The sequence below is a fragment of the Labeo rohita genome, chromosome 21 (genome assembly GCF_022985175.1).
Source record: "Labeo rohita strain BAU-BD-2019 chromosome 21, IGBB_LRoh.1.0, whole genome shotgun sequence".
In the NCBI taxonomy this organism is placed as follows: domain Eukaryota; kingdom Metazoa; phylum Chordata; class Actinopteri; order Cypriniformes; family Cyprinidae; genus Labeo; species Labeo rohita.
This window is the reverse complement of record NC_066889.1, coordinates 10,211,196-10,226,182: the sequence shown is the minus strand read 5'-3', so window position 1 is coordinate 10,226,182 and position 14,987 is coordinate 10,211,196. Positions and strand designations below refer to the sequence as shown.

Genomic DNA, 14,987 nt, shown 5'->3' with positions numbered 1-14,987 from the left:
ACAGTGATGTAGGATGATAAAAGTTTGACATTATAAAGTATAGAAATTGTAACCGATCGTTTCGCTAGATAAGACACTTCTTCCTTGGCTGGGATCATTTACAAACACATTTGGGATCGTTTGAAGCCGCATTTAAACTACATTTTGGAAGTTCAACCTCGGGGCACCATTGAAGTCCACTACAGTAGTCAACATTTGAAGTGGATCAAAAAAGTTCATCAAAGTTGTCCTAAGACAAGAATGGGTATTGTTTTGGTTGTTTTTGGACAACTTTGATGAAAGGTTTTGATCCACTTCAAATGTTGACTACTGTATATGAAGAAAAACCCTGAAATGTCTTCCTCAAAAAAACTATTTCTTTACGACTGAAGAAAGAAAGACATGAATATCTTGGATGACGGGGGGTGAGTACATTATCTGTAATTTTTTGTTCTGGAAGTGAACTTCTCCTTTAACCAATTAAAAAAAAAAAAAAAAATGCAGCTTTCAGACACAATATATTTTATACAAAAATATACAAAATATTTTTCTTATTTTAATAGTTTGTTTGAGGCGGTTTTTGTGGTGTAATGTTAATGACAAATGTCCAGAGTGCATTATTGTAATGCGAGGGTACATCAAAATGATTCAAAATTATCCCTGCTTGTCAAAATGCACGAACACAAATCTCTTCTCTTGCAGGTGGATTCTCTTCACTCTCACACAAAATGGACGTGCTTTCTATCGCTTAATTATGCGCGCTCAAAAACATAAATAATTGTATATGACAACGGATGTAAATCTGTATTTACATAGCATAAGAGTAGTAAATGTATCTGTCTCACACATGTCCGGCATTGTCCCGCAAAATCACATCTATTGTCCTGCAACAGATATATTGGCAGGTGGTCACCCTAGACTAGCTCTGCGTGAAGTCTTTGTATTTCGGTTCATGACAGTTAGGGTATGTTGAAAACTCCCATCTCACTTTGTACCGACCCAGTGTTTACAAAGTGACCATGCAAAGAAAGGTACAAAAAAGGGTAAAACAGCGATGTAGGACGATTTTAAAGTTGGAGATTTTAAAGTCCTAAGCTAGTTGCTTAGGACCAGCTTAGGACAAGCACATGACCAGCTAAGGACCAGCTTTAACCAGCTCAAACCAGCATCTGCTTCAAAACATACCTAACCAGCATATGCTGTTTATTTCAACAGGGTTTGCATTATTTCAGATCTTTAGAGGTTCATTATTTATGAACATGCATACAGCAACCTATCCTAGATTCCAATCTAGTGATGATTTTTGTCTTGCTGAAATATTAGTAGACAAAAGCATGTCATCTGTAGTATTTGAGGGGTGGAGAGCTTTAGCAGAGCACAATGAAAAGCCAGCGAGGTGTGATCATTAATAATGCATTTGCAGCTCAGCAAACAATTCCTTAAAGGATTCTCAGTCAATACCATCTCATTTAGTTGCAATTCCACATTACCTGGAATACAAAAAGGGCAGATAATAAATTGGCCAATAATCAGTTGAATATTTTATACTTTGCAGCAAAGGTTCAGGTCTGTTGCCTCATATTGTGTTTAAAATGTTCACAAGATGTGCAATTACATTTTCAGAGTGGGATTTTTACCAAATGCTTCAAAGGGACGTAAGAGATAACATTTTTCGTTAAATGTTACATTTTGTTTGTGTTTGTAAAAAAGTAATACAGCTTCCTATCAGTTTAATATGCTGAAACTATAAGTTGGTTTCCTCAAAAAGTGTAAACACTGTGGCTCTGTAGTGCTTTCAAAACATTATTTTATTTGAGCACCCAAACCATCACGTTGAGCCACACTGACTCAACACATCACTTGAGGACTGTCCAGAAAATTAGTTTGCAAAGTCATTATTATTTTGGGACACCCTTTTGGTGTGCGTTATTAGAGCAGAAACTACACGGAAAGCACATTTTGAGTAAACAAAAGTGATGCCATGTCTTATTTCCATTATTTTTATTTAATAGAAACAAACTTTTTCTGTGACTGACTCATATTAAGACAGATCGAACATTCAAGGCCATATATGATTATCAAATCTATAAACAAGCAAAATGTAAATTTTTGCATTCATTAATAAAGATGACATCTGTATTATTTTCAAAAGACAAATAATAAAAACATTCTGTTTAATATGCCTCTACAAATAAGATCAAAGCATGTAATCAGTCTCTCAGTGCGTATCGTGCGCCATTGAAGGAATAAAAAGAGGTGCTCCAAGCTGGACTAGTGGAAATGGACGCTACAACAAAAACATTGCTCTATTTGTTTCTCAATTACTTTTTCAGTAGTGAGACAAATTAGGATTGAAACATGGAGTGAAAGATCTTTACAGATAAAGGAGTGGCTCACAGTGGTTTCCTCATTATTCTAGGTCAACATGTCCCAAAGACAGCAGCAACACAGAGCCGTCCAGCATGCAGTTAGACATGCCTGCTCTCCAGAATCATCCCGCCTTCCCTGCTCCACGACGTACACTAAAGAAAAAACGCAGAGATGGAGAAAAACACTGCAGCAGTATGAACTTTGCAAGTTTATTGCAAAGCAGATTATAAATTACATGTTTTCAAATTGGTCTCAGAGGGTTTTCGCTGTATGCTAATGTTCATTAGACTTTTCATTTACACCTAATTAAAATCTAGCTGAATATTTAATTAACATGTAATTTAAAAACCAAGCAGGTCACAGAAGCTAAACAATTTAATTATGTAATTTAAACAGCTAAAAACATAATGTACTGTAATCTTCTGACTTGTGTTAACCTCTTATTAAACTTTTTAAAATGAAGAACACCAAGAAAGACAATAACGTACGTACAACTAACTGTCGCAGAAACTATGAGCAACAAACATTTCCACTAACTATGCTAGCTGTGTTGTGTAAATCTGTTGACCTCACTGTGACAAATGAGGATGTTTATGAGGAAGTTAGACTAGGTTAAGATAATGTGTAAATGATCTTACCAGTGTTTTTAGGCGGTTCCCCATACGCTGGGCCTCCATACTGTGGTTGTGGGTACCCCTGGTATCCAGGCTGGACTGGGTATGACCCAGGGGGGCCAGGAGGGTAGTTTGGGTAACCAGGGTTGGGTTGGTCAGTTTGGACTGGATATCCTTGGTATGGCTGTGCAGGGTATCCCTGAGGAGGATATCCTTGAGGAGGGTATCCAGGAGCGGTGGGAGGTGGGTATCCTGGAGCGGTGGGACCAGGCCCTGTGTAGGGGGGAGGCTGCTCGTAATTCATCTGCACACTGCAGATGAGGGGCTACTGGATGAGAGCAATGAAAAAAAATAAAATATACAACATGTTTAAGACGTATCAAGTGCCAAGTCAAGTGCACATTTTTAAACTTACAAAATATATTACTTAGCAGTTAAGAGTTATTACAAAATCTTTAAAATGAATTAAGAAAAGTTAATTCAAAAGTGCACTCATTCAATTTTTTTTAGTATTTTTTTAAGATATCTCTTCTGCTCACCAAGCCTGCATTTATTTGATCCAAAATACAGCAACAACAGTAACATTTTTTAAATATTTTTACTATTTAAAAGAACTGTTGTCTATTTGAATGTATTTTAAAATGTAATTTATTCCTGTGATTTCAAAGCTGACTTTTTAGCATCATTACTCCAGTCACATGATCCTTCTGAAATCATTCTAATATTCAGATTTGCTGCTCAAAAAACATTTATGATGATGATTATTATTATTATTATTATTATTTATAATTCTATACAGTATTCTATATAGTATCATTTATAATTCTATAGTAGAATATTTCAGGTTTCTTTGATGAATACAAATTCCAGAAGAACAGCATTTATCTGAAATAGAAAATATAGAACATTATAAATGTCTTTATCATCACTTCTGATCAATTTAAAGCATCCTCACTAATTAAAAGTATTAATTTCTATCATTTCTTCCCTGACTCCATTAGACTGACTCCAAGCTTTTGGATGGTATAGTGTATAATGTTACAAAAGCTTTTTATTTCAGATAAAGCTGATCTTTGGATCTTTCTATTCACTAAAGAGTCCTGAACTAATGTACTCAACTGTTTCTCTGTTTTCATGATTCTTGAACAGAAAATCAGCACATTAGAATGATTTCTGAAGACTGGAGTAATGATGCTGAAAATTTAACTTTGATCACAGGAATAAATTACATTTTAAAATATATTCAAATAGTAAGCAGCTATTTTATTTTATTTTTTTAATGAGCTTTCAGTGTTGGGAAGTAACTAGTTACATGTAACAGAATTACGTAATTTAATTAGGAAATAAATGTAACTGTAATTAGTTACAGAAAAATGTGTAATTAAATTACAGTTAAATGTTAATGATTACAAAGGGGGTTGATTTTTTTTTTTTCACACACACCAACATACAGATTTAATTGACTTTTCCAAAACTGCATTGATTGCTCTAAAATGAGACACCAATGTTTCAGGAGTTTAGGACACAGAATAGGACAGATGCCTGTTCTTAACTGTTTTATTTCCTATTTGGGTTTCCAAGGCATTGTTAGATGCCAGTGTTTCCTGTCATAACTATGCAAGCATTTGATTTCAAAACCAGTATCATAGCTATTTAACTATTTTGTGTTATGATTTCAAATCCGTATTTAACCTCAGAATGATCTCAAAGTAAATAAGAGGTGTTCTGAATTTGTGTGGCTGTGCTTCAAATTAAATTATTACACGGCTCTGTGCAATGCTTGATTCTGATTGGTCAGTCATGACATTCCAAGGTATGTTATTCCCCAATAACAACTGGTAAAAGCTAATAACACAGACTCAACCGGGCAACTTAAGTCGGCGTTATACGCTTGATAGTTTTTCTTGATGGAAACTTTGCGTTTGGTTAGCTAATAAAATACTGAAACTCAATTCAATATTATGTGTACAATTTCTTAATTCTGTCACCCTGCCACTTGCTAGCAACTGATTTCTTCATGGAAGCTTTGTGTTCAAATATTTCAACTCAGATCAGTGTTTTTTGTCTAATTATTTACTTTTGCGGCAAGCAGCTGTGTAATACATCCAGCCAGTTGTTATTGCAAAATAAAGATGTATATTATCCCTTACTTATTATAATCTTAATTCAAGTGATAAAGTTTGACAGTAATCAGTGTTGAGTGCTACTGTAAGGTTAACTCTGCCTGGTTTAAATGTTTTAAAATGATTAACAGTTGAAAATATTAGAAATTTAGAAAAGTAATCAAAAGTAAGTTACATAAGTTAAATAAGTTACAATACTTAAAGTAATTGAAAAGTTACACTACTTATTACATTTTAAATAGAGTAACTTGTAATCTGTAACCTATTACACTTCCAAAGTAACCTTCCCAACACTGTTTCTCTTTCTAAACAGTATTGATATGCAGTTTTCAAGAAATAAACATTTTAACAAGTAGACCTGAACGGCATGATTCAGTTTGACAGAATACAATGAATATAGTACAGTCATACAGATACTTCATTCACATCAAATTAAGAATTGCATTTAGAGAAAAAACAATGTTGGAAAAAAGAGGCAGTCTCTTTACTAGATTCAATATGATACATTGATCTGAATCAGTGGATGCATCATATTGTCATCATTTGTAAACATCACCTAGTAGTATATGGGCCAAAAACACCTCATTATATATGATCAGTGAATATCAAGCCTCATGAACAGGAATATTCTGTCAACGGAAATGGCTTCAACACTTACAACAGCAGTGAGTGAAATGAGAGTATTTGATCGAGCTGAAGTCAAACAGGGCTCTCTTGACTCAGCGATGGTAAATTATTAACTTAATGGCTCTTAATGGAACAAACTGGCAATGCATTGCTCAAACAACACTGAGACAATGATGAATGAAATGACTGATACACACTGAGCAAACTGATTTTAAACAGTGCGTGCTTTCTTAAAAAAATGATTGGCGTTAATCTGGACAATATTTTCAGAGAATCATAATTCATTAATTATGCTCTGAAATCGCAAAAAAGTAAAATTTAACAGGGACATATTCACTTACATGTATTACACTTAAGTAAATATTAAAGTATGTTTTAGGTACCTCCAGAATAGAGGCCATGGGTCCAACACATAGCAGACTGATGTTTTTATAAATAAATGAATTATTCACACAATTTCGTGAGTATAAAGTTATTCAAAACATTGCACTAACACCCTCTGATAATTAAAGGGCAAATGACTAATCAAAATATCGTCACAGTACACTCTGATAACTAAGAGACACCAACTGAAATCAGGTGACTCTGACAGAAGAACTGAACTAATGATTTTAAAAAAAGAGGAAAAACTCCAATACATTGTTTTTGACGTATACATGCAAGTTATACATTTACAAACCTCACTTGTCTATGACAGTGAATGCAGTAGTGTTACAGAAACTGCAGTAATAATGAGAATCAGGGGACTGCTCTGGATCGGACTCATTCACAACAAGAAGACATTGTTCACCTGCTACCAAACAAAGGTCAGGATCTTATTCGCCGACGCGAATAAATGTGCGACACATTATGAGAAAACAGTAGTTTACACTACAAACACAAAACTTCAGTAATCATGAAATACGTTTAATCTTCCACGACTCACAATAATAGAACAACATCATATCATAATGGATAAAGACAAAAAAAAACATTTCAATTTTGGTGCGCCATACTATGTTTAGAGGAAATGGAGGGGCGATAAGACCCTGAAGACCAACCCTACCATTTAGTAGTCAATGTTTCACAGGACCAACAAACAAATATATTCGCTAGCAAAGAGACTAAATAATACATAGAAAGAAAGAATTAAATAATTAATTAGCTAACGTACATTTTCACAAGAAAAGCCAGAGAAATTGTTCTTTTTTACCTTTGAAAGAAAAAGGAGATTCTTTTCAGCGAATTTCTCTGATACTTCCTCGTTTGTATTTCAGTGTTTTGTTGTTTTATTATTTCCTCGCCAATGTCGGCCGTAAACAGCTGAAGCCGCAACCACGAACAAAATAACGCTTCTCGATTAGGTCAGAACGAACGCGGTGATGTCACGTCGACAGCGGTGCGCGGATCAGCTGACTGCTATACAGCAAAGCGTGGAGCGGAACCAAGTGACCCCGCCTCTGTAAGCATGCGTCACTACCACACAAGAAATAGCATGGTCATTTGGTTGTCACGAGGTTTGCTAACAGACCGTTTCCTCTATTACTAATGATAATATAGGATAAGATAATATGCCCGACTTTCAGAATTGCTCTGGTTACTCTCAGGCACTTAAACGTTACTCATTTTACCTTGATTACACAGTGGCAAGGTAATTAACATGTTTTTAAACATCTTTTCACATTTTAATTACCTATTACTGTAATTTTATGTAATAAACAAATATGTGATAAACCAAGTAATAAACAAAACCTTACAGAATGTATAATCTGTATTTGGTAGTAATTAAAAAAAAGGATAACTGGTTTTAATTAAGGAACTGTTTTTGTTAGGTAAAGGAATCTTACAAAAACCAGCAGGACTGAGGGAAATTTATTCATTTCATCATTTGTGATGATTAAATTTAAGAGGAACAAAACAACCGTTAACATTAACATTACATACCGTTTAAACCACAATATCTTGACTCTGTGCTTGTGGAACAAAGTAATATAATGTTATAACAGCTGCTTTGTCTCCAAGTGTTTGTATCCTTATCTATCCTTAAATGACACTTATATAAAGTTTCCAGTTTATTATATAACAGTAAAAACTGTAATAATAAAAAAAAGATTTTCGCAAACTTCCTGTCATATTCATATCGCATTCTTTCATCCTCAAATAAATGTGAGTTATTTATTTTCTTAACAGGAAAAAGAGAGAACAGCAGACACTGGGGATATCATCTATTCCTTTATCAAACATTAATGTCTTCAACTTGTCATTTACATAAAGTAATACTTTAGGAAAGAAACACAAAGTCAAGGCCAGACTCAGTAACCCGCAGTGCAATTCGCACAAAAACACAAAGGTGAAATACCTGTTGGCTATAATAAATGTATACTTCTACATCAAACAAAGCGGCTGGACTGGTAAAAAGCATGGATCTGTTTCAGGACTGTGAAATATTAAAATGCTGAACACATAAAACTCTGACTTCTTCTGGAGTTTGGGATATAGTTGTTGCCTTAATGAAAGACAGTCTGCCTCCATCGTTTATCATGCTGGAAGGGCCAGAGGCTGTCCCGTATGGCAGTCTTGAAAGGGGTGGCTTCTACACTCAGGCCGAGGAGCTCCAAACGTGAGCATTCTAACTGGGCGTTTTGCGGCCTTTGGGCCCCTGCTCCAGCAGGCTGCTCTGTCATCTACGCATATAAACATATCAAAATGAATCATAGCAAAACCAAAGTAGGGAGAAAAGATTTATTCAACCAGAAAGCATTTTCACATGAACAGACCACATTCTGCATAGCTATAATATGCATGTGGTTTTAGGCACTGTAAATACAGACTGTAGGAAGGACTTTTCAGCTTTTTGTTTACTCACTGGTATTAGATGACTGCTGGGCAGGTTGAAAGCATCTGCAATTGCACAGGCTATTTCATATTTGGTCATCTGCTCTTTAGCAGAATAATGGAAGATTCCACGCAGTGACGGGTCCTGAGGGCAACAGAAATATGCTGTATTGAAATGAATGGTTTAACAGCTCCAGTAGATCATATAAAGTGCATGCATTTTCTACACAGGGACGACAAAGTTTAATCCAGCTCTTGACCTAAACTGAGCTTGCTATGAAGTATACAACAAGCGGCACACCTGAAGGGCTCTCTCAGCCATGTTCCGACAGACACGTGCCACATCATTAGTGTAAGTGGGGAAGCGTTGCTGACAGTGGTCTATGGTGCAGCTCTCGGCTCCCTCCTGAACACGGTCCCACAGCACAGTCACTGCGCTCTCTTCAACCTTCTCCACCTCTCCAAACAAAATGGGCACTCGTAGTACAGCTGCGCCTGACAAAGAACAGAAATTTGTTTTTATGCTCTCCTAATAATACAGTAGTCAAAATTTGAAGCGGATCAAAAGTTGTCCTAATCAAATCAAATTTGTCCTAAAACCAAAACAATACCCGTAACTTTTTTGATCCACTTCAAATGTTGACTACTGTAAATTAGCAGGCTTGCCTCTATAAATAAAAATAAAGCCTATACTGTATCTTATTTGATTTGCAAATTTCTAAGGCCTCTAAATGATCAACATAATCAAAACGTCACTGAAAAACCTGTTGTACACAATCTACTTCATGCCCTTTGTCGTCTGATTGATTGTTTATGCTTTTTTGAAAGTAAAGGGCGTTTTAGTATAATTCTAATAAATGTCCCCCTTAGGTTGTAGTACATGTGTCTTTCTGGTGTGAAATCTTTACTATATATAAAGTGAATGTAAGAATTCTTTTATATTGTTAGAAATAGTTTACTTGATTATCTATACATATCCATTCACCAAAAGGCTACCGAGAAATGTTTATTTGTATATCTCTCAATCATATTTGTATTGCATTGCATTACGTTTTGTCCCGACAATAAAAACTAAAGAGATTTGATCATAAAACAAAAAATTTAATGGAGTGTCTATTTACACTAAGTGCAAATAGTGTGCCTTGTTGGCAGAGGCTTTTTATACTAACTCCGCCCACCAACGTGTGATTGGGTTAGTCAACACTACAAAAGACGAGAGCTCAACAACAGTACCAGTGGTGTAGATGGTAAAATGTGTGGCGTAGTTATTCTTGACACATTTATTTTTAATAAAAATTAAGGACTTTATCAAAAAGTTAAAAATAAACTATTGGGTAGGGTTAGGGTAGGTGTACTACAATACTGAGGTGCAGATAGCTGCTGTCAAAATGTAAATATTATCATACACAGAGTGACAACTGATATGCAATGATATCCAAGTAGTCAGTTATGCTGTTATAAAGATCACTCTGATTTACATTACAAGCTATAAGAATTCCATCTCACTTTTTGGTCATATAAATAATATCTGCACAAAACCGCATACTTTTGTTTGGACCTCTGAATAAAATTAAGGCATTTTTCCTCAAGTATCAGCTTTGCATTGTTTTATATCATAATATATATAAAAATACATAAGCAAACTTTTTTTTTAATGTTTTGTATAAACCTTAAAAATAGTTTTCTTACTATTAATTTATATGTCAGGCTTTACATGGTTACATTTATTTATATATATATATATATATATATATATATATATATATAATTTTTTTTTGTTTTGTTTTTTTTCCCCCAGAAAAAAAAAATAAAATAAAATAAAATAAAATATATATATATATATATATATATATATATATATATATATATTTTTTTTTTTCCAGATGTTATTGAAAAACAACATACCTGGGCAGTGTCTGAGAATCTCCCTTTCACCCTCTAGCTTGGACTTCCCATACAAATTCAAAGGATTGGGGGCATCGTTTTCTCCATAGGGAGGATTACGTCCATCAAAAACATAATCTGTGCTGATGTAGATGAGGAAGATGCCACCTGTGGGAAATGATTAACTTTGAGCAATTTTGCATTTATTTTAACCATATCTAACACAGATTTGTCACTTTACTAACCTGCTTCTTTGGCCAAGGTAGAGCATGCATGCACATTCAGGTTCATGGCTGCTTCAGTATGACGCTCCACCACATCTGGCCTCCTCTCAGCAGCACAGTGCACAATGACATGAGGCTAACATTCACAAAATAAATAAAGATACTTTTGACACATTAAACATGTACTGTGAACAAAAGAACATGTGTTGGTTATAGGAGAATAGTAGTGAGTGATCTTATGGTAACAAGTTACCTGAAACTCATGAATGACTCCTCGCACTGCATCTTCATCCAGGAGATTACACTTCAGGAAACTAGGTCGGGCACGGTTGTAGCCACTTCCTAAAGTATCCCAGTCATTGTTCTTGAACTCTTTGTAAACAGCACGGCCCAGTAGCCCTGTTGCACCAGTCACAAGCACACGCCGGTATGGAGTGTAGACTTCATCCTAAATGACAGAACCAAGTAAATATACCCTAATAGTATGCATGTGTAGCTGAGATATGTTGTGCACATTTTCGGGTAAAGTCTTTAAAATGTTTATGGTTCAGAATCTATGCAAAAAGATGTTTATTAAATGTTTGTAATACACAAACAGATGCTTCTCAGATGAAGCAAACTGGGTGAGTGACATGTTTCTTAATGTTAAATTGTTGGATAAATCAATCCATGAAACACATTTTATAACACGTGGTTCCTGTATCTGTTAGATGTTTGTGGCAGATAACAGATGCAATCTGGGTGATGTTTTTTATTAATAATTGATAATCGTTGGAAAAGTCACAATCGTTAATACACAATCGTTGTGTCTATGAAATACGTTATTTTATTTTATTTACTTTAAATACTGAATATAACGATATCAAGTCCGAAATGTGATTGACAATCCAAGAACCAATGAGAGTCGTTCCTCACAGAATCTGGACATTCCCTACAATATCATTGGCCGATGATATCAATTTGCGGGGTCTAATGTCAACTGATGTCGATGAGTAATTCTGTGTAATTGTATATTGTGACTCTTCTTCAAACAGCATGACGAGTGAAGAAAGGTAAGATATTACAAGGTTCCTGATAAGTTTAGAGTTACCTAGTTATCGTCGTGTTGATGAACTGTACTACTGAAGGTAAAGTTTAGGAGTGGAGTACGTGACACTGGACGACATTATTTACCTCAGATGTTGGAATAGTCATTTGTTTTATTGTGTGAGGTAATATAAACGTAATATTTTAATTTTTAAAGACTTTGGTAATTGAAATTAGCCGTTTTGGTTGTTATTGTTAGAAGAAATTCCACTTTTCAGTCCAAGTAGTGGATGTACATTAAGGGATTTATATTTGCAACAGTGAGGATCTTTCGTTTGTATTATACGATAGTTACAGTACTAACTATTGTTAAATAGTTATTCCCTGCGCGTATGGTGATATAAACACTTGGAAACTGCCTAGGAAAATTACATTACATTGGTGTTAAACTAGCATCGCTTTCGGCCTCATGCGTGAGCACACGCCCCTGGCCTTCCTCAGCCAGCTAACCCTCTAAAACAAACAGGAAACCACCTTTTTTACATTTATTAATTATATGATTTGCAAACGTTTGAAAGCTGCAGCCTCACAAGCTGACACTAGAAATTTCTCGATGCTGTTGTGCAGTGGATGCTGAAGCTGTAGGGCTCAGGTGTTTATTAGTCGCTGAAGCGCTGCGTCACCCTCAGGACATTTAGTGGAACTACAGCTGGGTTGGATTTTGGTTGTTTGGTTGTAGAAAGTTCTCTCATTATAGATGTTCACAGTCCATTTACACGTCATTGGCGTAGTTGATATATTTGGTCTTAATATTTTTAATTACATTTTACTGACTTTAAGTTGAATTTGTAGACATGAAATTTGGTTTTCCATTGCTTTATATCTGCTCCCAAGCACATTGTACTGCAACTCGAAATCAAGCGACTTGCACGTAGACACTTTAAAAGGAAACTGGCTAATGGAGTTAACATACAGAGGGTTTGAATTGCACTGCATACCTATCTGTATCACACAGTAGTTTTAATATGCCAAAAATGAAAAATATCATAATAATCACTATCTGTCTAATTTTTCAGGTAGCATTTCATATTCATATTAGTTTAAAGTACTGGTAATCAATTCAAACATGATCAGTTGCGTTCATCTGCTCTTCCGTCACAACTGTAACTAAACTATGCCATACTAACAAGCGATTTTGTATTTCTTTTCGTATTAAACAAGACATTTTTACAAAATGGGTCGCCTTTGATTATAAGGCATTCATTTTGAAATAAAGTTGCATTGGCTTGTATACCATGGAGGTGCTTCCGTAGAAATGGAGCAACACTCTTACCTGAACAAGCTCAACGTGCCCGGGTTTGAAATGTATTTTAAGCTCTTTATCTCTGATACTCATTTCAGTGTGGCTACAGTTATCATATCCTGGAGGAGAGACCTCTATTTGTAATGCGCCACTCAATCCTTAAACCCTCTTGGAACGGCTGGATCGTGCTGTCAAATTAGGCCCGCGTCCGGTGTGATCTATAGAACATACACACGTAACGCTGACGTCTGTTTATGTTCTGCAGATTAGTGGATCTCTATGCCATCCTTGCAGTGTAAACAGCAGCTTTTGAACAAAACAAAGACAAGTGTTCCAGCGCATCATAGCTGCGCAGTTTTGCGCAGTTCTTATGCGGGTGAGTTTCGCTTTAGTTCACGTCAGCTGTTTTATCTGCTGAAGTCTTCCAGTATATAAGAGTGTCATCAGTATCATATGTCTGCATATTCGCAAGCGAATATTAAATAGGAATGACGAAATACTGAAACACTCTATAGGAGTAAAACTTTAAAATAGATTAACGGCAGAATGAAAATGAGTTCCTCAAAATAGACCAAAAGCTTATACAAAGCTAATAGCCATGAAACATTTCCAAACAGCCTAAAATCCTCCATATTTCGTTTTCACTCTGAAACGCAGATTTCTATAATATAAACGTTGTTTGAATAAACCATTTACCAAAGAATATAATTAACTGCTTTATTAGCTTTAAACAGAGACGTAGCTGAAATCTCTGAAGAACATAGGCTATACTGAGGCTACATTTAATCACACAAATGCCATTTAAATCCGTTTAAAATTTACCTGATCATCCCCGTAGTTAAAACCAGGCATATTTGGATTATATGCAGGTGTAGAGTAAAGCCTTTAGCATGAAATGTTATTTCAAGTCCTTGTTCTGCAGCTACAGTGGTGATTTCAGAATAAAAGTCTTGGTCCGTGATAATAAAGAAGTCCCAATTTGTATTTATTTATTTATATTCTTTTTTTTTTTTGTTGTTGTTGTTGTTTCTTTTGAAGAGAAGACTTGATGTTATCGTAGTTAAATTAAGTCATTAACACAAATTGATATTTACTTTTTCGTAGTTTTTTGTTTGTTTGTTTGTTGCTTTGTTAGGGATAGGGTGGGAAGGGGTAACAAATACTGTTACTGGTGTTACTGTTATACTGGTTTACGTTATGTTTGCATGATAAGATGTGTCTTGCCCGTGTATTTAACTGGGCTTTCTTAGTGTGATTGTTATTATGAGAAGGGGGAAAGAAAAAAAAAAAGCTGTTTCCGCCCGGTTTCGAACCGGGGACCTTTCGCGTGTTAGGCGAACGTGATAACCACTACACTACGGAAACCCTACGTTGGGGTTTTCGGTAATGTTTGTTTTCTGAGTGTCCGGTGTTTTAACAAATAATGCTACCTGTCAGATTGTGCTACCAGCACTGTGTTTTTCATACTGTAATGTTATGTTTAGGGTTGGGGTAGGTGTACACGTTAATAAAGCCTCACACAGTATTAATATCATGCTGGAAGCAAAATCTGATAGGTAGCATTTTTCGCTGTCGAATTATGCTACCATCTGATTTAATGGGAGGTAGCAAAATCTGACAGGGTAGCACAAATTGTCAGAACACCGGTCCAACAAATCTATATAGCAATACACTGTAGTACACTATTTCATCCAATTATGCTTTACCGCTTGGAAAGTTGCGCGGAGTTCTGCACATTTTGTTTGGTCTTATTCCTTCTTTTATATTTTGTGGAAACAATATTTTCAGAATTCTAAAATGGCTCAAACGTTCCAAAAAACAGCATTTATTTCAAATAGAATCTTTCGTAAGTATATGAATGTTTTACTGAGACTATTGTTCGGTTTAATGCATATTTGCTGAATAAAAGCATTCATTTATATTAAAAAACACACAGACACATAACCCAAACATTTGAATGATAATATGTCATGGTTTCTGCATAAATAGTAACATTGGTAATAATAAGAAATGTTTCTTAAAA

The 14,987-nt window shown here is 35.2% G+C and overlaps 2 protein-coding genes and 1 non-coding gene across 5 annotated transcripts; all 3 read right to left on the bottom strand.

Moving 5' to 3' along the window:
- Positions 1–1,963: 1,963 nt before the first annotated feature.
- Positions 1,964–7,136, bottom strand: zgc:165573 (cysteine-rich and transmembrane domain-containing protein 1). 2 transcript variants are annotated; one of them, XM_051093262.1, is made up of 3 exons: positions 6,906–7,136; positions 2,988–3,288; positions 1,964–2,501 (listed from the first exon to the last, which is right to left on the bottom strand). In XM_051093262.1, the coding sequence occupies exons 2-3, from the start codon at positions 3,265–3,267 to the stop codon at positions 2,395–2,397; spliced, it is 387 nt and encodes a 128-aa protein (XP_050949219.1). In that variant the 5' UTR covers positions 3,268–3,288; positions 6,906–7,136; the 3' UTR covers positions 1,964–2,394. The 2 variants fall into 2 exon arrangements, with proteins under 2 accessions (XP_050949219.1, XP_050949218.1); XM_051093261.1 differs by having other exon boundaries at positions 2,988–3,291; positions 6,906–7,131.
- A 775-nt stretch (positions 7,137–7,911) lies between these two features.
- Positions 7,912–13,912, bottom strand: mat2b (methionine adenosyltransferase II, beta). 2 transcript variants are annotated; one of them, XM_051093260.1, is made up of 7 exons: positions 13,787–13,912; positions 10,889–11,083; positions 10,657–10,771; positions 10,433–10,579; positions 8,829–9,022; positions 8,559–8,672; positions 7,912–8,376 (listed from the first exon to the last, which is right to left on the bottom strand). In XM_051093260.1, the coding sequence occupies exons 1-7, from the start codon at positions 13,814–13,816 to the stop codon at positions 8,200–8,202; spliced, it is 972 nt and encodes a 323-aa protein (XP_050949217.1). In that variant the 5' UTR covers positions 13,817–13,912; the 3' UTR covers positions 7,912–8,199. The 2 variants fall into 2 exon arrangements, with proteins under 2 accessions (XP_050949217.1, XP_050949216.1); XM_051093259.1 differs by lacking the exon at positions 13,787–13,912 and adding an exon at positions 12,995–13,245.
- Positions 13,913–14,256: 344 nt separating this feature from the next.
- trnav-aac (transfer RNA valine (anticodon AAC)) lies at positions 14,257–14,329 on the bottom strand. Its single transcript has one exon. It is a non-coding gene; the product is annotated as a tRNA-Val (tRNA).
- Positions 14,330–14,987: the final 658 nt, after the last annotated feature.